The sequence below is a fragment of the Prionailurus bengalensis genome, chromosome A2, assembly GCF_016509475.1.
Source record: "Prionailurus bengalensis isolate Pbe53 chromosome A2, Fcat_Pben_1.1_paternal_pri, whole genome shotgun sequence".
Lineage (NCBI taxonomy): Eukaryota > Metazoa > Chordata > Mammalia > Carnivora > Felidae > Prionailurus > Prionailurus bengalensis.
This window is the reverse complement of record NC_057348.1, coordinates 90,180,105-90,203,814: the sequence shown is the minus strand read 5'-3', so window position 1 is coordinate 90,203,814 and position 23,710 is coordinate 90,180,105. Positions and strand designations below refer to the sequence as shown.

At 38.0% G+C, this 23,710-nt stretch overlaps 1 protein-coding gene across 1 annotated transcript in view; it reads left to right on the top strand.

Annotated features, from left to right (window-relative positions):
- Window positions 1-23,710, top strand: part of ELAPOR2 (endosome-lysosome associated apoptosis and autophagy regulator family member 2) — a 179,259-nt gene that overhangs the window by 99,034 nt on the left and 56,515 nt on the right. The window contains exons 3-7 of the mRNA XM_043588737.1: window positions 10,600-10,795; window positions 16,717-16,864; window positions 20,102-20,188; window positions 22,267-22,372; window positions 23,364-23,516. Of these exons, the coding sequence (XP_043444672.1) occupies window positions 10,632-10,795; window positions 16,717-16,864; window positions 20,102-20,188; window positions 22,267-22,372; window positions 23,364-23,516 (658 nt within the window). The 5' untranslated portion in view covers window positions 10,600-10,631. The remainder of the gene's footprint in view (window positions 1-10,599; window positions 10,796-16,716; window positions 16,865-20,101; window positions 20,189-22,266; window positions 22,373-23,363; window positions 23,517-23,710) is intronic.

Below are 23,710 nucleotides of genomic sequence, written 5' to 3'. Positions count from 1 at the left end.
CAGAGAACTATGCTGCTTCTCCAAAGCCCTGGTGCCAGGAGACTTGTGTTTGTGAGTGTCACTGGCCATTTGAGGTCTTGGTGTCACTCAGGCCCAGCTCGCAGACAACATGCCGTTGCTGGACTACGACACTCCTTGTCTTCTCCCAGAGCAAGGGACAGAGCCCCTATCTCTACTCCACCTCTTCTCCATTGTGGGTCAATTCCCTAAAATCTTGCCTTGACCCTCTGGGGTCTCCTTGACCTTGTTAGATCATCACAAACAATAGTCTTTTTGGAATGCTTGCCTGGGTGGGGGTATACCTTCCTTCTCTCTCATCCCTCATCTGTTCCTCCCTTCCTCTCCTTCCCTCCATCCCCCCCATCTTTCCCTCTTCCTTTCTCTCTATGTCTGTCTCACTGGGGAAAAGCCCAAACCTTAAAAATAAAAGCCTGGCTACTGGGAATGGGCAGAGGATTCCTTTACTTATTTCCTTGCGTATTTTCAGACAAGTCTAAGGCACTGAGGTGGGCATAAACATTACAAGATACCTCTCCCTCCTGGGAGTGTCTTCTGTTGCTTTCCCCTTCAAATATTAGTCATGACTTTGAGCACAATCATAGCACACTGTTTTCTAATTGAGGATGACCATTTAAGATAGCTGTAATTCCATTTAATATGTTGGCCTCAATTCGGTCAGAGTCTTGTGGGCGTTTTGTAATCTTGTGCTTTAGTATCTGTATAAAGTTCTAATATTTGGTTATCTTGGATCAAAAAGTGTTAATGTTCTGATTAGAAAAAAAATTGAATATAATTTTTTCCCTTTTTTCTTCATTTCTCTCAGATCTCTATTGTTACCTATTTATAGCCAGAGTCACTCATGACGGTTTCAGTGAACAGCTTTCAATTTCAGTTTAGAAGTAAAGGAAGAGGAGGGATTCTCCTGAAGAGAGAGTTGGTTTTAGCTTTCTGAGGGGGGGAGATTGAGAAATCCATTCCTTGGCATCACAGCTCTTGCAAATGTAGACTTTTTCCCAGAATTCAACTCATAGTCTGTTTCTGTTCTGTGATGAGTTGTTACTGGGACAATAGCAAGTGCACGTGGGCAAACAGTACCTGGGCACTAAGTGGCAGTCACATATTTTGCTGTAAGTCTGTTCCATGGAATACTAATCCCAAGAAATACTTCATGTAAACAAAGTGTTTGCAGAGTTTTCTGTGGTGAAATACTAGTATGTTTAGAAAATGGTGAATCCCCTTCTTGGAGGGCTACAGTGAACAGTTTCATATTAAAGTCTCTGAGAAACCTAATACATATTTATAGAACATTTCCTGTGTGCTAAGTGCATCCTGTTTTGTTCAGAGTTTGCCAAATTTATTTGATTACAGGACTCTTTTATCTAATGTGTAGTTGGACTCCACAGGCTAATTTCTGCAGATATAATTTTTGGAAAACACAGGTGTAAGCACACGTGCCTGGCTAATTTAGTAAACTTTTATATAGTTCTACTTACACTAGATTTAACTAATTTCTTTCTTTTTTAAGACTTTTTAAAAAAATGTTTATTTACTTATTTTGAGAGAGAGAGAGAGAGAGCACGTGCACATGTGAGCACACGAGCTGGGGAGGGGCAGAGAGAGAGGGAGAGAGAGATTCCCAATCAGGCTCCCCACTGATAGCATGGAGCCTGATGCAGGCTCGAACTCATGAACCCATGAGATCATGACCTGAACTCAAACCAAGAGTCTGATGGTTAACCAACTGAGCCACCCAGGCACTAGGTTTAACTAATTTCATGTGATTTCTTTGCTCTGCAGGTACATTTGCAGCCTTAACTACATTGGTGTTTGTTTGAAGACCTCTCATGGTTGATGGTCAGGTGTGATATACACATATGGTTAAATCCCAGATCTGCAACCAACTTGTATATCTTGGGCAAAATATTCAGTTCACAGCTACTTATGGAACTTTAATTTATTCACTGGAACAAGCATTTATCATTTCCTATGTTCTTGACAATAGGAATCCAAAAATAGTTTTATAAAGATGACTGTTTTCCATGACCTTTCACTGTAATAAGAGCAGATGGGTAAACATGTTATAGTATTGGGGCAAAGTGAATGATAGATATAAACACCTGAGGTGATCTTACCAAGGAAGATGGATGATTTCTGTTCACAGGAAGAGGGCTCACAGTGAAGCAGATAGAAGTTTGAAGTTCAGAATCATCTGTTACCAGCTTAATAACCTTGGAAAATTATCTAAGCTTTGGCAGCTCCGTGCAAAAAATTGTGTCCATACCGAGGATTGAGTTGATAAATGCCATATTTAATGGGCCATATATGTTAATTCTCTGAGCATCTCTGAAGCAAACCCTGAAGGAAGTTGTTGAATTCACTGATACAAAGTGGCCTTTGAGACATAGGAAACATGGACACAGGTGCAGACTGGAGGCAGCACTGAGTTTCCCTGGGTGCATTCTGAGAGCTGTATGAATGGTTGTCAGAGAATCTAAGAGGGTACAGAGATTTTGGCAAATCTCACAGGCTCCTGTGTGTCATACTAAGGACTTTGACCTGGAGACAGCTATTCATGGATGTCTGAGGAAGTTAAATGAATTGATACATCTAATCTACAGTGCTAGGTAACATAGTAATATAACTTAATGGTAACAATAATAATAATATTAAAATAATGTAGAATTATAACAGCTAACAGTTATTTGCTACATGCCAGGCACAATTATAAATGTTTTATATGTATTCATTCAAATTTATTGAGGCATCGCCACACCTTTTGAAGTAGGTACTTGTATTACATCACACTGGTAGGTCAAGGGCAAAAAGGTTTTTTTTTATTACATCACACTGGTAGGTCAAGGGCAAAAAGCTGCTGGGTTCATGTTCTTAACTCCTATGGTGTCCTGACTCTTTGGAATATTCTACAGTATATACTGAACAAGTGATAGTCCCTCTTCTTGAGACATCCATACTCCCCTAACTTTTATCTCTTGAGTAAAATATAATCCAAGTTAATATCGAGATAACTAAATGATTTAAAAAAATAGCATGTAAAGGCTCAGATATATTGATTGATGGGTCATTTTAATGCATTAATGATCTTGCTGTAGATTTAATTCTTTTTTTTAAATGTTTATTTTTGAGAAAGAGAGCAGGGGAGGGGCAGGGAGAGAAAGAGAATCTCAAGCAGGCTTTGCACTGTTAGTGCAGAACCTGATGTGGGGTTTGAACTCATGAACCATGAGATCATGACCTGAGCCGAAACCAAGAGTCGGACACTCAGCTGACTGAGCCATCCAGGGGCCACTACCTTCTTAATTGTATCTCTTTCTCTGAAAGGTAAGAGAATAACATTCAGAATTTACAGCACATTTGTAGTTGTATCCTCATATACAACGAAAAGTTGGTTAGTTAGTATTTTTTTTCCCTGTGCCTAGAATATTGTTGATGCTTAATACATATACTTTCATTATTCAATGTGTATTAGAAAAAAATTGGTACTTTATTCAACTGTAGAATTTATTATTTTTTAAAAGTAGGCTCCATGTTCAACGTGGGGCTTGAACTCACGACCTGGGATCAAGAGTCAGACACTCCACTGACTGCGGCAACCAGGTGCTCCTCAGCAATACAAATTATTATTTTAGAATAGGGTCCTTCTTCATTCATGCCAAGAAGAGAGGTGCTGTAGCCCTCTCATGGCTCCTAAGAAAGCTCTAGAACCTTGGAATGTTTGTGGATTAAATGTGGTGTTCTAAATTAGAGACCGACTTGGCTGTTTCATTCTGTAGGCAAAATACAGAGATCCAATCAGATTTGTGAAAATTTGTTTTATATGGAAAAGGAGAGGCATACTTTGTCCTCAATAGGCTTTGTCTGGAATGTTGACGCATCAAGTTCCAGTTGGGAAGGGTGTGGAAGTTGCATGGGCTCAGCAACACATGAGGCAGGTGAAAGGCCTGAGCAAATGGGATTATGAAAAGGACAGCTCAGAAATCAACCTTTAGGTCACTTGTGGTGTTTGGTGGGAACTAGGCTGAGGGTGGTTCTCTGAAAAACATGTTTTATAAGGAGGTGAGGGAATCAGCCCTCAAAATTGCAGAATCATATTAGGAAGTAGAGGGTGACTGACACCTTCTAAGGAAGAGGAAAAGTTCAGGATGATAAGAATCAAAGTGTTGGGACATAATTGGAAGTTGAGAAAACTGATTTCACAAATGCATCGTTTCTGGCCCCTTTGGTGACCTCATCAAGTACTCTCAATGTTTTCCTTCCCCTGACCTTCGCTGTTGTATTTTTTTCTATAAAACTTATGTCATCTTGTGCCTGATGGACTGGAACTGGTATTCTCCCCTATTAAACACTGAAGTCAGAAAGCCACAATAAAAACCATTTGTTATTTTTTTTTTTTAAAGATGGAAACTACCTTAGTTAGCTTTTTCTCATAAAAGGTTGGAAACCAATTTAATGGGGATTGTTAATCTGCCAGGATAACAAATCAATTTTCCTGCCAGGAGCTGTTTTGTTTTGTTTTTTTGGGGAGGCTGGGCATCATTTTCTGGCTCATCAGTCCCCTTCAAGAAGTGCAGTGACAGTCATATGGTCCTACGGACAGAGCTGTGTGAGGACCCATCCACTGGAAAGGATGTTAGAGGCGGGAATTGGTTTTCAGAGATGCAGGGGCAATGCTTTCACGAAATCCTCTTTTTCAGAGAAGAGCGAATTAGAGAATATTAGCCAGGACTGGTTTGTATTCATGCACTTGTTGGAATGTCTCCTATCTCACTTTAATTTTTGTAAAATGAGATGTAGTTTTTTTCTTTTCTGAGAATTTCACAAATAAAAATATAAAAAGGTAGTCTTCACGTGTTGCCTACATCACTAGCCCTGAGGGAGGAAAAAGAAGATCTGAGATTTGCTGGACTCAGTATTGTGTTCAATTTCTCCTAGATGCCATTTTCTACTTTTTTTGTTTTGTTTTGTTTTCTGACTGTGCTGTCAGCACAGAGCCCCCTGTGAGGCTCGAACTCACGAGCTGTGAGATCATGACCTGAGCCGAAGTCGGACACCCAGGCACCCCTTATCAATCTTATTTAAATTAAACTAAACAACTGAAGAAAAAAGAGGCACATTTGCTTGTCTTATTTCTGGAATTGATTTATTCATTTTCCCATAAATATATGTAATTACTTTTTATTTAGCTATTAACTTAGGTTTACAGATAAGATAGAATTTACAGTGAATTTAGCTTAGTGAATATAAATTTTGAATCTATTTTGAGGTAGATAAGTCTAGACTAGATTAGCATAGAAACTCCATCAGAATAAGGATTGTTTCCAAAATATATGTGGTGTGTGGTCTTTGCCAACCAAGTGCTGTGTACTCAGGAAGTATTTGTTGAATGACTTCATGTAATATAGTGTGATTCTCAGGTACTTATCTGTAATGACATTACATAGGCTTACTAACTTGTCAGCATCTCATTAAAAATTAAAAATTTCTTTTATTACTAGTTTTTATTGCTGTTTACTGTTTAGAAAACAAATTTCAGTAATAAATTATCTTGAATTAAGTAGAAAAATGAATGAATTATGAATAAATGTAATTGATAGTTACCATCTTTCAAAGCATGAGGTCTCTGGAGGAAGAAATAGCAAAATTAAAAGGTCCTTGTGGTGAAAGGATTAAATAGATAGTCTTTATTGTTAGGCATAAGTCATAGATGATAATCAGCATATAAATGATTAATTCAGTAGCTGTTATTTAGTACATTGTACTGGGTAGTTGCATGATCATAGAGATGCTTTGAATTTTCATGTCACTTTTCACTTTCAGAGTGATTTCCAGTGTCTCAGGGGACCACAGCAGTCCTATGAGGGAGAAAGTGAAGTGATCTCTCACTGGAATATGAATGAATCAAGGTATAGAGGGTTAAATAAATTGCCCCAGCCTTTTTTGCTAGTTGGTGATAGATGACTATAAATGGTTTTTTTTCCCTGTTTCTTCACACATGCATATTTCAACCTTTACAGATTCACAGTAGCAGAAATAGAGGTCAGAAAAGAGGCATAAAGCTGAGAAAAAGAACACTGAGTTTAACACATGACCTCTTGGTTTAGATTGTAAGAGAATGGATATTTTTTTAAAGTAGGCTTCATGTCCGGCACGGAGCCCAGTGTAGGACTTGAACTCAAGACCCTGAGATCAAAACCTGAGATAAGATCAAGAGTTGGATGCGTAACTGACTTAGCCACCCAGGTGCCCCAAAAGAATGGATTTTTGACATCACTCTTTCTCTGGGTGCTTAGGTAAAATACTGTGAGATATCAGACTGTTGAGTAGCATGGGACCTTATGCAAATAAAGTTTTTCTGTTCTTAGGCCAGAACTTTGGTGTCTGCTTAACTTTAATTCAGTTCAGATACTCTAGGATTTTGAGGTTGTTGAAAAATCATATTTATTTAGAAATGACTGTTCAAATGAAACATAGTCAACTGACATTTAGGAGAGTTACAACAGCTACTTACAATAACTATCATCCTGTTTTTTGTTGAAAGTGTCCTGTTATACTCTAAAGGTATTTGAATGAAAATAGTTTAGTGCCTAAGATTATAAAAACTTTTACAATCCACCTAAAAAACCAGAGTCCGAGAAAGCAGTGTTGAAGTGGAAAGTGGGTTTGGCTAAGATGGATGATACCAGAAATGGGAAAACTGGTCATTGTTGGTGACAGCCTAAAGGTCAGCAGTGCTATGTTGGCATAGTCTCATAGAGCACATTGTATTTAACAGGAACATGTGATTCTTCTCTTCCTTTGACATGTGACTCAAGAGCTGGATTCCAGGATGGACAAAAGATTGAGAAACAACAAATGATGAAAATAAAAAAATGGTTTAGACTCTTTATTTCCCCTGGATCATTAGAAGCCCTGTAACCATTTGACTAGCTTTGATTACATATTCTGAGGAAATAAAAAATTATCAATCCAGTGGCAGAACTCTTGTTGTCTCAGACCCCTGAATTGTATTATTAATAATTATTGCTAACATATATTGAGTGACTTATGGCAGGCACACTGCTAAAGGCTTTTATTGAATCCCACAGCAGTTCTTTGAGTTAGATATTATTATTCCTTTTTACAGATGAGGACAATGAGACTTAGAGAAGTCAGTAACTTGCTAAAATATTTCATGAATGTGTATTTTAGGAATGATATATTAAAAATTCCACAAGATTTCTCAGGATGGGGAATGGTTATTGCTCCATAATGCACAATAATCAATATTGTTTAACAACTCAAGACAGGAAATGAAGAAGGATGTAAAGTATAATTATGGATTCATTTGGAATTGCTTGACCTTTTTTGCATCAATTATTATTATTATAAGTTGAGTTTTCCTGAGGTAGCTGCTTTGGAATCAGACCTAAATTTGGGTATCAGTTTTGCCACTTGTTAATGGGTACCTTCCTAATTGGGTTATTTGAATATATTGTGCCTCATTTTTTTCATGTGGTAAATGGGCATAATATCTTCCTTCTTCACAGGTCTGTTATAAACATTGCTCCCAATTATTTGTGAATTCCATATTTGAAAATTCACATGCTTCATAAAATTTTTTGGTGACCCCCCCCCCATCAATACAAATAATACTTTCACAGTCATTTGCAGACATGTACAGAGCTTTAAAAATTTGAGTCACCCTATCACACGGTCTCAGCTGAGGTCAAGCAAGGTGACATTCTGCCTTGTTTCTTACAGTGTCAACAAATGTCCTCTTCACAGTCTATTCAGTGCACTTTTTTTCTTTGCGTTTTTATACTTTTATCAGTTATTTTACTGTCTAAAATGGCTCCCAAATGGTCTGAAGTGCTGGCTAGTGTTCCGAAGTGCAAGAAGGCTGTGATGTGCCTTGTGGAGAAAATACGTGGGTTAAATAAGCTTAGTTCGAAGATGAATTATAGTGCTGTTGGCCATAAGTTCAATGTTAATGAATGAACAATGTACATTAAATAAGATATTTTTCAACTGAAACACATATAAAACAAGGTTACATATTGATCTGTTGCTGAAGATATTGTGGCCAGAGTCTCATAGGAGCCTAACCCTGTATTTGCCAAGGATAAAAAGAATTGACTGTGTAATAAATACTCAGAACTTTGTCAACTTTATCTTTCAGCCTTCCTTCTGGTCTTACAGAAGGAGCCACCTCTGAAAGAGTTGGGGGTATTCTTAATGGTTTTAACAGGGCAGTGAACACTCTGAAATAGCACAACGCAATCTTCTTCTTAGCTTCTAGAGTCCCTTATAGTAACTTATAAAATATTACTTCTCACTAATTAAAAGTTCAGTTTGGGACACTAGACTAAACTATCTTGAAAGATTATTTTATGAGAAAGTATTTTCAGCTTACCAGGTGCTGTAGTCCCTGCTGCAACTGTTCACCTCTGCCATTGTGGTGCAAAAGCAGCCATAGACAACAGTAAATGAATGGTTTTGACTCTGTGTGTGTGTGTGTGTGTGTGTGTGTGTGTGTGTGTGTTTTCCTTTAAAAGTTTTATTTATTTGAGAGAGAGAGAGAGAGAGAGAGAGCAAGTGGGGGAGGGGCAAAGTGACAGGGGGACAGAGGATCCGAAGTGGGCTCTGCACGGGGAGTGGAACCGATGCAGGTCTCATACTCCTAAACCATGAGATCATGACCTGAGCTGAAGTTGCACGTTCAACTTGGTTTCTTACAGTAGTTATCAGTTTACTAGAAGGCCTGTAAACCATAGAAGGTGAAATACAGTTTTTTCCGTTACTGTGTTTCTCTGCTGGTAGCGCTGGGAGTGGTAATAATAGCAGAGGGAGCATTTATTAAATGCCAGGCACTATGCTTAGCACCTTATACTATATTTTATTTAATTACTATAGCCGTGTGAAGCAATACTATGTTTATTATCTCATTTTTCAGAGAGGGAACTGAGGACCCACAGAAGTGAAGTAACTCACTTAAGGTCATAGGAAGTTGTATAACCTGGTTCTAGGATGGTTTTGACTTTGTAGCCAGCATGCAACATCTTTTGCCTAACCTTTTCTTATTTTCTGATGTTCTACTAATTTTGGGATGTTGAGAGTTGGAATTTCGCTGTATAGACAAATTAAGCTTTTCTGAAGAAAAACAATCTATTTTTGTGAGTGAATAAGTAGATGAATGTGGGTTTTAGCTCTAATTCTTTATTTTTTAAAAATTAACTTGTTTGTGTATCTTGATAAGTATCCAAATATGTTATAAAAGGAGAATCTATCCAAATGTGAGGCTTTGTTCCTCCAGTCTGCTGGGAGATATGTTTATATTGATCAATTAATTTGGAGGTTTTATTTTATTTGGAGGTCTTGTTTCTTTAATATCCTCATTAAATGGTTAGAAAGTCCTTTGCTTTTAAGTCACTAATATCATTTTGAACACGGAACCACACATTTGGGGAACATAGATTTGCATTTGTTGAATGAATAATAACTCAGCAGCACAACTACATTCCTTGGTATAACTCTGCCAACTCTTTTTCCCATTGCCCATGCCTGCTGTGTCTGCTTAGTTCTCAGTTCTGAGTTAGTTCTCAGAATTAGCACAGAGCTTGTCATCAGCAATAAGATGGAGGTTATAAAAATGACTGTCACAGTTGTGAATATTGAAAAAGTGGAGATATTGGTGTAGCTATTGCATGAGAAACGCTATCCTCCTATTACCCCTTTATGTTGAGTTCTCACTCACTGGGTCAACCTTTTATTTGGACTTAGTATTTGCCAGATAGATTTAGGAATCCAAAAATAATGATACTTGTTTTCTGGAAGCTCAAAGTCTCACATCAACTGATACACATACATATCACCTTATGAGTAAGTTTGTGTGTGTGTGTGTGTGTGTGTGTGTGTGTGTGCGCACGCGCGTGCGCGTGCCTGATGCCTAAATGCAGGTGTTATGAGAAGAGGATTGTAGGACGACAGAGGGAGGCATAACTGACTAACCTACTGCCTGGTGGGGGCAGGGAGGTCTTGTGAAGAGGGTCATTTTTGATGTAGGAATTGGACTTTTCCAAGTGGAGCAGATGGATTCGTTAGCCTCTCTGGAGAAAGATGACCACAGTAGGGAGAGAAAGGATGAAAAAACTTGGGAATGATATGAATTTTGTTAGCTTTGGAAGAGGATGGGGCAACAGATGAGGCTGGGAAAATACGGTGGGGCCAAATTGTGAAGTGCATGTGGCAATAGGGACAACTTCAGAAAGCTTTAGGGGTGCCTGGGTGGCTCAGTCGGTTAAGCGTCGACTGTTGCTTCAGCTCAGGTTATGGGCTTGCAGTTAGTGGGTTTGAGCCCTGTGTCAGACTCTGCGGTAATATGACAGTGTGCAGCCTGCTTGGGGTTCTCCCTCTCCCTCTCTCTGTCTGCCCCTATCCAGCTCATGTGCACGCTCTCTCTCAAAATAAATAAGTAAACTTAAAAAAAAAAAAAAGCTTTAATTAGGGTGTAGCATGATCAGAACTTTATAAAAGTAATTCTGGTGACTAAAATTGATGGAGACGTGCAGTGACTAATGGGGTCTATATTCTTCTGACTTCCAGCTTTCTCCTGTGCTTCTGGAGAGTATCTAGAAATGAAGAACCAGGTATGCAGCAAATGTGGTGAAGGTACCTATTCCTTGGGCAGTGGCATCAAATTTGATGAATGGGATGAATTGCCAGCTGGATTTTCCAACGTTGCAACATTCATGGACACTGTGGTCGGCCCTTCTGACAGCAGGCCAGATGGCTGTAACAAGTAAGAATCCAAGGGAGTCTCTGGATCTTGACTAAGTACTTGAGAAGGGTATAGTTGCTCTTTTCCAGAAAGAAGTTGGGGATAATCTTGGTACTGAATGGGATTATAGATAAGCTAATTGCCAAGAGTGTTTTTTTTTTTTTTTTTTTTTTGGACAGTCACTACAAATAATGTAGGTGAATTTTGATGAGGTTAAAGTAATTGCTCTTAGGACATAATAGCTACATATTGAAAAATGCAGTAAAGCTATTAGAAAAACAAATTAATTTTCTGATAATAAATTTATAGCATTGAAGCCAGTGGAATTTTTACAAACCCTTCTCTGATTTTTAATGGGTAACTTTGGATTTGTTTTTCTTTTCCTCTGAAAGGAAGAATGTATAATCTTCATTTAGATACTCAATGATCTCCTGTAAGAGAGAGTAGGTTAAATAAGGTGGAAAGCTCTTTTGCTTAATTTCTACCTTTAAAAAAATTTTATAATTGAAGTATAGTTGGCATATGATACAACACTTTTAGACGTACAGCATAGTGATTTCACATTTATATATATTATGAAATGTTCATGATAACGATAGTTGCCCTCTGTCACCAGAGTTATTAAGACGTTATTGACTACATTACCTATGCTGTAATTTCTTCCTTTCTTTAGGGGATTATTAGCTTTGCCAATGACAACACTGGTGGAATGTTAAATTGTTTTAAAAAGATATAAAATGTTTATCTTTGGGCTGTAATCCTTCCTGTTCTCTTGTATTCGCTATATAACATTTCTTTCTATATGACCATGTATAGAATAATTAAGCATTAGGCCTCTGGCTACTTTTGAACAAGAATGGCTTCTCAGGAACTGAACATTTTTACCATAAGCTAAGGATGCTGGGGAATAATTTAGCTGAGCTAAGATGCATTCTCTCCTTCCTACCTTCCCTTAATCCCTCTTGTTTTCCAGTGCTCTTTCTCTCTCTGCCAAGTGACATTTTTACCCTTTTGATAATCATTATTTCATTATATAGAGAGAGTTGTGGCATTAGATATCATTAACGTCTAAATATATATATATTTATATGTGTATATGTATGTATGTATATATGTACACACATATACATAAACATGTATATATACATGTATATACATATGTGTATAAATGTGTGTATATATTTTTAAAATGTAATTTAATATTTTTTTTTAATTTTTTTCAACGTTTTAAATTTATTTTTGGGACAGAGAGAGACAGAGCATGAACGGGGGAGGGGCAGAGAGAGAGGGAGACACAGAATCGGAAACAGGCTCCAGGCTCCGAGCCATCAGCCCAGAGCCTGACGCGGGGCTTGAACTCACGGACCGCGAGATCGCGACCTGGCTGAAGTCGGACGCTCAACCGACTGCGCCACCCAGGCGCCCCTGTAATTTAATATTTTTAAACAAAAGAGCTCTTTAGAGGAAGGTACTAGTAGGATGTTATGGTACCTCAGATCTTTGTTTTAGTGGGCAAGAGATGTTGACATCGCTTCTTTTTCTACTTAGAATATGTAGTTTATTCAGTAAAGAAGTTTAATGATGAGTACAACTTTTTCAATGTACTGTCTTGTGTAATTTTCTCAATGTGAATTTCAGTCTGATATTGTTATGATCATCTCCCTCCCTCCCTTCTTTTATCCATTCATCCAATCTTGCTTTAATTCTTTTTAATTGGTTGGGTCATATAGATGTATGCTGAACTTCATAAGGAATTGTCAGAGCTTTCCAAAATGGTTGTATCACTGTAGACTCCAGTGTGTGTTTGAATTCTAGTTACACTACACATTTACCAATATTTTGTTTTGTCAGGTTTTGTTTTAGCCATTTATGTGTGTGTGTGTGTGTGTGTGTGTGCATGCGTGCATGTGTGTGCACGCATGTGAAATGATACCTCCTTGTGGTTTTAATTTGCATTTCCCTTGAACACTTTTCATATGTTCATTGTCCATGTGTTTTATTTTTTTGTGTGTATGTGAGATGTCAACATGTTTTACCCATTTTCTAATTTTTGGGGTCATTTTATTATTGAGCTATATGTGATCTTTGTGTATTCTAGACATGAGTTCTTGTCATGTATATATATATATAAAACTTAATATATACGTGCATACACAAATATATATATATATATATATATATATATATATATATATATATAGGTATGTGTGATGTTTTCTCCCAGTTGGTGGCATTTGCCTTTTATTTTCTTTTTTTGATTTTTTTTAAAGTTTATTTTGAGAGAGAGAGAGAGCAAGTGGGGCAGGGATAGAGAGGGAGAGAGGGAGAATCCCAAGCAGGCTCTGCACTGTCAGTACAGAGCCCCATGTGACGCTCAAACTCACAAACTGTGAGATCATGACCTGAGCTGAAGTCGGATGTTTAACTGACTGAGCCACCCAGGCGCCCTGCCTTTTCATTTTCTTAATGGTGTCTTTCGATAAACCAAAGTTTGAAATTTGAGAAAGTACAATTTATCAGTTTTTTTTCTGTTACGGTCAATGTTTTTTATATCTTCAGATGTCTTTGCTAACCTTGATTACAAAGGCTATACCTTACAATATGCATTCTGACAGTGTATTTATTACTGTACCTTTTGCATAATATGTAAAACTTTACGACAGTGTGGTTACAATTATACCCTCATCTGTGTGCTATTGTCCTGCATTATATGTAGAAACATCTTATAATTCCTATAATACAATGAAACATATGTTAAATAATCAGTTGTTTTTAAAAGAACTAATGAGATAAAAACAACATAGGGGCACCTGGGTGGCTCAGTCCCTTAAGCATCCAACTTCGGCTCAGGTCATGATCTCATGGTTCTTGAGTTTGAGCCCCACATCGGGCTCTGTCCTGATGGCTCAGAGCCCGGAGCCTGCTTCAGATTCTGAGTCTCCCTCTCTTTCTGTCCCTCCCCGGCTCATGCTCTGATTCCCTCTCTCAAAAATAAATAAACATTGGAAAAAAGTTAAAGAAAAAGAGATGAAAAAATATAGCTTTATATGTTTGTCTACATAGTCACCGTTATGGCTGCTCCTTCTTTCTTTATATAGATCTGAATGTTTAGGATTATTTTTTTCAACCAGTGAAATTTTCTTTATCATTTCTCATAGTATAGGTCTGCTGCTCCCAAATTCTCTCAGCTTTTCTTTACCTAAAAGAAAGAAAGCCTCTCTCTCTCTCTTTTTTTTTTTTTGCCTCCATTTTGAAGAATATTTTCTTGGACATTGGACTGTTGACTTTACTTTTCTCTTTCTCTGCTTTAAAGATGTTCTACTACCTTCTGAACTCTCCCTTATTTGTGATGAAAAGTTAGCTGTATTGTTTATGATTAATTCCCTTCTATGTAAAGTGCCTTAATTTCTCTATTTATAAAATGTTCTCCATATTTTTGCTACTTAGCAGTTTGACTATGACATATCTGGCATTGGTATTCTTGTATTTACTTCAAGTTTAGTGAGCTTCTTGGATTTGTAGGTTGATAGTGTCACCAGATTTAGCAATTATTTTAGCAGTTACTTCACCAATAATGTTTTTCTGCCTTTTTCTCTCCCTCTTCTGTTTCTTTAACTCCAATTACACATAGGTTAGACCACTTGATATTGTCTGAAGGTCACTGAGGCTCCTTATTTTTTTTCAAATTTTTTTCTCTCATATTTCAGAATGCATGATTTCTATTGCTCTATCACTAACTATCTTTTTTCTTTTCTTTTTTCAGTCTCAAACTTGCTCTGAGCCCATCTGGTGAATTTAAAATTTTACATGTTATGATTTTTCAGTTCTAGAATTTCCATCTAGTTTATTTTATGGCTCTTATTTCCCTTAAATACTCGAGATTCTTTATTCCTTCACTTATTGTATTCATCTTTTATTTATAGTCGACTGTATTTGGAAGAACTGTCTTAAATACTTGCCTGGGTTTTTTTTTTCCTGTCTTTTTTCTCCATTAAGGGTCATATTTTCCCACTTATTTGCATGTCTAGTAAATTTTTATTATATCTTGGGCATTGTGAATGTTAAGGTGTAGGGAATGTGGATTATTTTTTTTCTTCATCTTAAGAGTGCTGAATTATGTTCTGGCAGGCATTTTAGGTACTGAAAGAGCACTTTGACCTCATCAGGCCTGGTTTTATTCTTTTTTAGGGTGGCTCTGTATTAGTTTTGCACTTAGTTCTAGGTCACGGCCTTTATTTTAGTGAGGGAGTTGGCAAACTGTGGCCTTTGGGCTCTCTCTTTGTTTCTGTAAACAAAGTTATATTGGAAGACAGCTGTACTCATTTATTTATGCATTGTCTGTGGCCGCTTTTCAGTTACAACAGCAGAATTAAGTATTGCAGGAAGGACCAGATGGTCCACAGAGCCAACAATATTTAGTCTCTGGCCCATTATGAAAAGGTTTGCTAGTACATGCTTTAGGGCATGGCCCTTATTTTCCAAGATGTGGCACTTCTGGGGTCTCCCATAAATGCCCAGTATGGTTATCAAGTTTTCTCCTCTCTGGCTGACCTGGAGCTCCAGTGACTCCCATTAAAGTGAGCTCTGTGATTATGTCTCAGCTTTGCAGTGGCTGTTTTCTACTATGTCTGGACACTCCAGTCCCAAGCCCAGAGAAACTCCATATGGACTTCTGGACACCCTGTTCTCTGATTCTCAGGCCTATCAATTCCAAGTGCTTCAGCTGCCCTAATGACTCATCTCTGCTCCTCAGCTCAGTGAGACTCTGTGCTCTGCTTGAGTGCTGTCTCCTGGTGCCACAGTCTGGGAAGTGTCCTGAAAAGTGAGGTCAGGGTCAGTTTGGGCATTTTCTTGCTCTCAAGAATCTCAGTCCTGCATTGTGTATTGTCAGTGCCTGAACATGGCTCATGTATTTTCTTTAGTTTAACAGTTAAAGAGAAAGGGCAAATCCAAATACCAAATAGTGAGTCATGTTGGGATCTGGAAATCTCAGGCTTCAGATTTTTTTTCTGTTAGAAGAAAGAAAAGAATTTGCCCAAATCTCATTCTTATCCATATAAACAGTTACATCTGAAGAGAAGGGTGTTAAGTTGTGCTTTCATACATTTTGGTTAGAAATATTTTTGGCCAAAGAGTCAACAAGTGACTCATTATTGGTTTATCTAAGAATTAGGGTTAGATTTACAACTTAATTTAATTAATTAATTAATATATTTATTTAATTTAGAGAGTGAATGTGTGTGTGTGAGCATGTAAGGGGTAGAGAGAGGGAGAGAGAGAATCCCAAGCAGGCTCCGTGTTGTCAGTTCAGAGCCTAACTCGGGGCTCAATCTCATGAACTGTAAGATCATGACCTGAACCAAAATCAAGAGCCAAATGTCCAACTGGCTGAGCTACCCAGGTGCCCCAACAACTTACATTTTATTCACCAGTGTGTTTTCTTAATTTTTCACTTTTTTAAAACAAAAATTCCAACCAGACTCTTACCCCTATTATATACTCTGAAACCGTCATCTATATTTTACCTAGATTCACTTTAAATGGATTTTTACTAGTACTATTCCTTCTTTCATCTCAAGGAACTCCCTCATCCCCCTGCCAGGTATATGTGTTTATAAATAAAACTTGAGATGTTGTTTGAGAAAATAATTCTACTTCAGACGATTGTAGTTTGTGGTCATCTATTTAGTAATCAAATTTTTGGTGGGAAAATAGTTTCCTAGCAAATGAATCACATAACCTTAACAAATTTAGGAAGTCCTGTGCCATAAGAAATGAACCTTTTCCCAGTAACGTGTTGGCCTTCGAGTTCCAGAGAGGCTTGAGACTTCTCTGCTGTGCTTTGCCGATGGAACCACTTCTGAAACTGAGTTAGGTAACTTGTGAACAGAAGAGGTTTCTGAATGCTAATGTAAAAATGCCTGTTGGTTTTGTTTCCACAGCTCTTCTTGGGTCCCTCGTGGAAATTACATAGAGTCAAATCGTGATGACTGCACAGTATCTTTGATCTATGCTGTGCACCTTAAGAAGTCGGGTTATGTCTTCTTTGAGTACCAGTATGTCGACAACAACATCTTCTTTGAGTTCTTTGTAAGGCCTTTTATGTTCTCGAATTCACTTTTTGAGGAAATTCATGTAAAATTTCCATTAATCAGTTGTTGCCATTGCATTGTATGCCTCCTCACTTTTTCCTGTTAATTGAACCTTTTGATCTGAAAAGAAAACCTTTTATTTCTCTATAATACTTTATTTTCTAGTTAGTATTGTTACCTCTGAACTCTCACCTTGTCGAGTAACATTGGGCTTGTTTCATTTTTGGTTATGATCATTGGATGAGCATTTGATTTAGACTTTTTGTGTGAAAAATACCTTCACCGAGAGTCATTTTAATTTTTTTTTTATAACTACAGATGCGATTTTATTCAACATATGTTTTCACCAATTTTTGTGTTTTTTTTTCCTCTTTGCAGTTTCAAGTATTTGACTGATTTATGTGTAAACTTGGGCAATATTATAAAAGTAGAAGTGGCTGTATGTTTCTGATTCTGTCAATTTTGTACAATCTAAAGGCATCAGTGGATGAGATAGTTGATGTCTCTGGTAAGAGATGAAATAGCCTTACGGAATATAGGATAAAATAATAGTCTGACAGAATAGGCTGTTATCACTAAAATTATTTAAACATTTAATATAAAGTGTATCTAATCTAGGAAATATTTGTTGTGTCAGTCACTCTGATGCTTGAGAAAATGTTTTCGGATTGACTTATAAAACCAAAAAAAAAAAAATCTGTGTTCTACATATAAGTGGGAAAAATATCTTACAAAATGTTCCTGTGGTCCAAATCTCAGGAGCCTATGTGCTAGTAATGCTAAAACAAATTTATATTGCTCCTGATTATGGAAATTGTTAGTCAGAAGTTTTTTGGTAGGAAGAGATATTTGCTGTTGAAGTATGAGCCTTGGATTTGAAGTCAAGAGATTCTGGCTCAGGCCCCAACTACAGTGGCTGGTTGTGTGTTTCGGGCAATTAAAGTTAACTTTCCAGCCCTCAGCATTCCCTTTTGCCAAGTGGATTGTATGACAAGACCTTTTAAGGAGCCTCCTGGTTCTAATCTTTTGATGACTTTAAGATGTTAAGTAACATTCAAACAGATTTCCTTTTGAAGCTACATTTTGTTTGCAAAACACTTCTTAGAGTAAATGATTCCCAACTCCATGGGACATTTTTGCAATCTTACTAAAACTGGAATAAAGTTAAGAAGCAAGGTAATTATGTAACTGTTAGAATAAGCATTTAGTTTTTGTATTGTCAAGTAAGTCCTTTGAGAGTTGTTAGTAAAGGTACTCTTGAGGCATGAAGTTTGATTACTTCCTTTCAGTGGTCCCTTTGTTCTTCTGGTTATAGACTGAGAAGGGGTGGTGAGTTCATGTTCCTTCTTTTATTGATGTTTCAGCCTGATAGGGAGTTTATTGACTCAGAAAGTCAACACTTAAGTCGTCATGCTCATGGTTAATGGAAAGGAAATGTCTCAAGACTGAAAGATGCACTTTGTACCTAGAGACATTACACAATTTAAAATTTTTTTAAACGTTTATTTATTTTTGAGAGACAAGAGAGACAAAGCACGAGGAGGGGGAGGGGCAGAGAGAGAGGGAGGCACAGAATCTGAAGCAGGCTCCAGGCTCCGAGCTGTCAGCACAGAGCCCACTGCAGGGCTCAAACCCACGAACTGTGAGAACATGACCTGAGCTGAAGTCAGTTGCTTAACTGACAGAGCCACTCAGGCGCCCAGAGATATTACACAATTTAAAGCAATAAAGTAATTTTAGAACTATGTGGGAACTTTAGTCAGCTCCTCTACTCTTCTTTTTAAATGACAAAACTGAAGCCTAGAGAGAATAAGGGATTGGACTAAGGTCATACCTTTACTACTTACCTTTAGAATGAAGAACAGAAATCAGATTTCAAAATGCCAGTAGAATGTCCTGAAAACACATGATGTTTGATTTCAGCTGAAAAAAAAATGCTTTCAGCTTTTCCAAACATTGATCATCAAAGGTATATTTAGGGTCCATAGCTGCTTAAAAATGGCTTACCACTTGCATTAGAATGGCCATTATGCTTATAGTATAAATATGACAATTAGATTTAGTTAAAAAAAAATAGCCTCAGTAGGTGATATTCCCTGATCTTTTGAGATGTTAAAATGATCTATTTTCCTGTTAATAACCTTTATGAAATATCTATTACAGAGTACATTTTTAAATCATTTTCTTAAGTTTATTTTTTATTGAGAGACAGAGAGAGCATAAGCTGGGAGAGGTGAGAGAGAGGGAGACACGGAATCCGAAGCAGGCTCCAAGCTCTGAGCTCTCAGCACAGAGCCTGATGTGGGGCTCAAACACATGAACCGTGAGATCATGATCTGATCTGAAGTCGGACACTTACCCCACTGAGCCACCCAGGCTCCCCCAGAGTGCATTTTCATGTTGTTTTTAAACTAGTCTGGAAGGTGAATACAGTGGCAAAGATGTAGAGACGAAAGAAATAGCAATTCTGGCAGAAGTAGAGGGGATGAGTTCTTCCTTTAACCCTACTCTGTTGCTGACTCGTGTGCAATACTGCAAAATAGCCTAACCTTTTGATGTCTGTGTATTCTTCACAAGCCTGGAAAAATAGTGTGCAAACTCTGAGGCATTTTTAAGAGTTGTCTGGAAAACACAAAGTGTTGGTGCTAAAGATAGTAGCTGTAGTCATTTGAATTGGCTTGGCATATGATTAACATTTATCCTCCTCCCCCCACCCCCCCCCCACCCCCCGAAAAAATTTAGGGCTTTGGCTTTGGCTGTAGCCACTTACCTATGTATGGACTTTGGAATAAGTCCTGTGGAACTGAACACAAAGCAGATTTCATTTATTTATTAATTTAAAACATTACTGCCCTAAATCTTATAAAAATAAACTTTATACTTTGGGGCCTGCATGGTGAGTGCAAGCTTTGGACACATTTGATAAGTTTTTGGTGATGACTTTTCTCCTTTCTGTGAATTTTCAGGGTTGACTGCTCTCATCCTCTCTCCTTCCCTCCTCTCTGTTCTTAACCCTTTTGTTACAATAATGAGGATGCTTTCCTTAGAACCACAGTAAACAGTTGTCACTTGGGCTCCAGAGGCCTTGGTTATGCTTACTTGCTGAGAATTACTCACGGCCATTATTTAGTATGTATTGAAAGAAGCTCTTACAGCCTGTCTTGTGCTGAGTAGTGCCTTTAATTAAAGCTATTATTCACGAAGCTTTACTGGGGCCATTGTGTTTCATCCATAGATTCAAAATGATCAGTGCCAGGAGATGGACACCACCGCAGACAAGTGGGTAAAACTCACAGACAATGGAGAATGGGGCTCTCATTCTGTAAGTCTCTCTTTGTTCTTCTTCTCTCCCACCAACCCTCATTCTGCTCCTTCCTTTTCCCAATCTTATAAAGAAGTTTATTTTATGAAAAAAAAATTGTTCATTAATTTAGACAATTTCTGGGTAGGGAAGAAATTGCCTCAAAGTTTCATGGGCACAGGGTCTTTCTGGGTGTTTTTTTCCTACCTTTCTCTTTGGGTTTCTTTCCCTTCTCTTTGCTGTCAGACTCCAACTTTCCTCCTTTTCAAAGGGGCATTGACAAGAAATAAGGCTATTGAAAACTAATACACAGAACCTCTGGGTGTGTAAGTTTTCATATGTGCCTGTCATGTGGGAGAGGTTCAGTGGCTCTTGGCACTGGATGGATCCTTTGTTCCATCTTTCTCTGCAGTGTCTCCAACAAGTGACTTTCAAACTTGTTTTGTTGGGGGCTGTACTGACTCCATTGTTGGACAGCACTGCATCTCACAAAATCCATCCGTGTTTGAAGCCAAACCTGCTTCCTGTCTATTTGTCACCTGTTGCTCAAACTTCTACCCTCTCTGGTCACATTAGGTAAAGTTACTACCTACTCTCCACAGTACAACTCCAAATGCTTGAAAGCAATGATCCGGTAACACAGTCCGTGAATCTGGTATTATTGGAGGCCCTCTCCCATTGGAGTAAGGCATGGATTTAAAATCTAACTCTGGCTTACTGTAGTTGTGTCTCTTTAGGTAATTGGCTTAATCTCTTTGAATCTGAGTTTTCACGGAAGACATGGGGCAGTCTTGCAGGGTTAAATGAGATGTTATACAGGAAAGACCTCATGTGGTACCTGCAGTGTAGACTAAGCTCTATGTCCATAAGTGACCATCCACCCTCACCTTTCCGTTATAGCAGGTGCCCCATCCTTGAGTGATTCATACAGTGTACCCTCTCTGACTATTTTTGATCTGTATGCCTGGAAGTGGTAATAGAACCACTTAAGATCCATTTGTCTAAGCATTCATTAAGCTGCGTTTTGAAGGTACAAGTAACCCTTGGCAACAAATATGCTTTCTTCACTTAACCCAGGGGAAAGTATGTAATGTATAACTTTGCTGAATCTCTGGCATTGTGAAATACATGTTTTAATTTTATGGAGCTTGGACCTGGCCAGCCAGAGACTACACAGAAGAATAAAAGTGGCAAATGAGAAAGCAAGGAACTCTTATATCAGTTCCTTTGACAGAAACGGCATGAGATTTATCAGAAAAGTCATTTGATATGTAAAAAGAACAATGTGCTGGTAGCAAAGGAAGCAAATATTAGATATACTGATCATTTAAGTGCTGGAGATACACATTTAAATCATGTTATTTTACAACAGTCCTATTTTTCTCTGGTTGCTGTTGGAGTATCGTTTCTTAAATAATTTTATTTCTCTTTATTTATTTTGAAATATTGCTTTTAAGTTTATTTATTTTGAGAGAGAGTGAGAAGGTGCAAGCAGGGGAGAGTCAGAAGGGGGGGGTGGGGAGAGAGAGAATCCCAAGCAAGCTCTGCACTGTCAGCGTGGAGACTAATGTGGGGCTCAAACCCAGAACTGTGAGATCTTGACCTGAGCTGAAACCAAGAGTTGGACGCTTAACCCACTGAGTCGCCCAGGCACCCCTATTAAATAATTTTAGAAGGAAGCAAACTCATTCTGTTGCCTTTTTGTTTTCAGAGCCCAAAGATCTGCTTGTGAATAGTGGCAGTCAATAAACACTGGGCTGTGTGTCTTTTTACTGTCTAGAATGAGCACCTTTTAATTATGAGCCAAGACTTCATGCACATGGTTTAAAAATCATTTTCTCTTTTTGTTCAGACTTAAAGAATTTTCTTTTCCTTCTTTACTGGCATATTTTTTTGGATTGGCAAACTGTTTTTTTTTTTTAAGAGAATGTGGTCACAACAGATCTTAGGTCTGAATTTGCAGTAGACTTAAGGTTGTAGGTTCCCAATTAATGGTGTTTCATAAAAATGTCTTGAAAAGTGTATACGGGATCAGCTTTCAGGTATGGTTGAAGGAGCCTGGTTTATCTGATGTGAGTGCCCTGTCTTCCTCTTTACAGGTAATGCTGAAGTCAGGCACCAACATACTGTACTGGAGAACTACCGGCATCCTAATGGGTTCTAAGGCAGTCAAGCCTGTTTTGGTAAAAAATATCACAATTGAAGGTATTTTATAGCAATCTGTTCTAGTGATCACACATCACATTTTAGAGTTAGTTAAAACATTGGCTAAATGTTTGGTTTGGATGTCTGAAGGGATTATGGGGTAGGATACATGTCTAAAGACCACTTTTTTGGACAAGTTGACTGGTGTTTTTATACCTGTAAACTAAATTTAATCTCTGTGAAAAAATAAGTATGATAACAATTTGGTGTCTTTAAGTAAAATAAAATGATCCTTGTTAATAAGAACCTATTCTTCATTCAACAGATGTCTATTGTGCCAGGCATGGAGCTCACTGGGATATAACAGCTCACAGTTATATCTGTAGAAATAACAATAACATAAACTTCTCTGCCTGACTGTCTCCTAAACCTCTTATGCCTCTCTGAACCAGTCAGGTGTTTTCTGGCCCAGGAGAGAAGCCAATAAACCCTGGAATAGTTCATTCTCAATTAGGGCTACTTTTAATTAAAGCAGTGATTCTCCTTTATTAATGGCTTCTATTTTATTACTTTCTGTACTGGTTCCTGTGACACTAACTCATTAGTCATGGGGACATCTGCTGGCAAAGGCTGGAATTACAAGCCAGAAGAAAAGGCCATTTCCCCTAGGGTCTGTTACGTCTTGCCTGTGACTTAATGATCAGTGGAGGAAAGGGAACAGGTGGCCATAAAGGTCAGAGAAAAGTAGCCTCATAGAGAGCTTAGAGTTAGTGGAATTGTTCTTTTTGACGACTCAGTTGATAATTGAGTATACCTCTGTGAAATCTCAATCTCTTGTTTAAGTGTCTGCTCTACTTAGGATGCATAGGATAGTTTCTATCCCAGTTTTTTGCACATGGTAAATACTTCGTTGCTGTTGCATGAATGGGATAAAGGATCCCGGCTCACTATTACTACTTCTTTCACTTCTGGTAGAAGCAGCAAGAAGGTGCTGATCTGCTTGTTGCTCGTGGGTCCTCCCTCCCATGCTCTGGTTTTCATTACCACACAGGGGTGGCATACACATCAGAATGCTTTCCGTGCAAGCCAGGAACCTTCAGCAACAAACCAGGCTCGTTCATCTGCCAAGTCTGTCCCAGAAACACCTACTCTGAGAAAGGAGCCAAAGAATGCATCAAGTGTGAAGAGGAGTCCCAGTTTTCAGGTAGGATTGGTCTTTGCCAGTTAATGGTCTTTGTTCTTTCTCTCTAAAATTATGTTTGTTTACAGTGTAGAGTCATGAGCCAGAGGTCACACATAAAATGTGGGAACAGTGTGCCAGGAACCAAGTGCTAAAGTGAATCAGTATTGGATGGATAAAATACGACTTATTGCCCTTTGTGCATGACTTTTCCATTT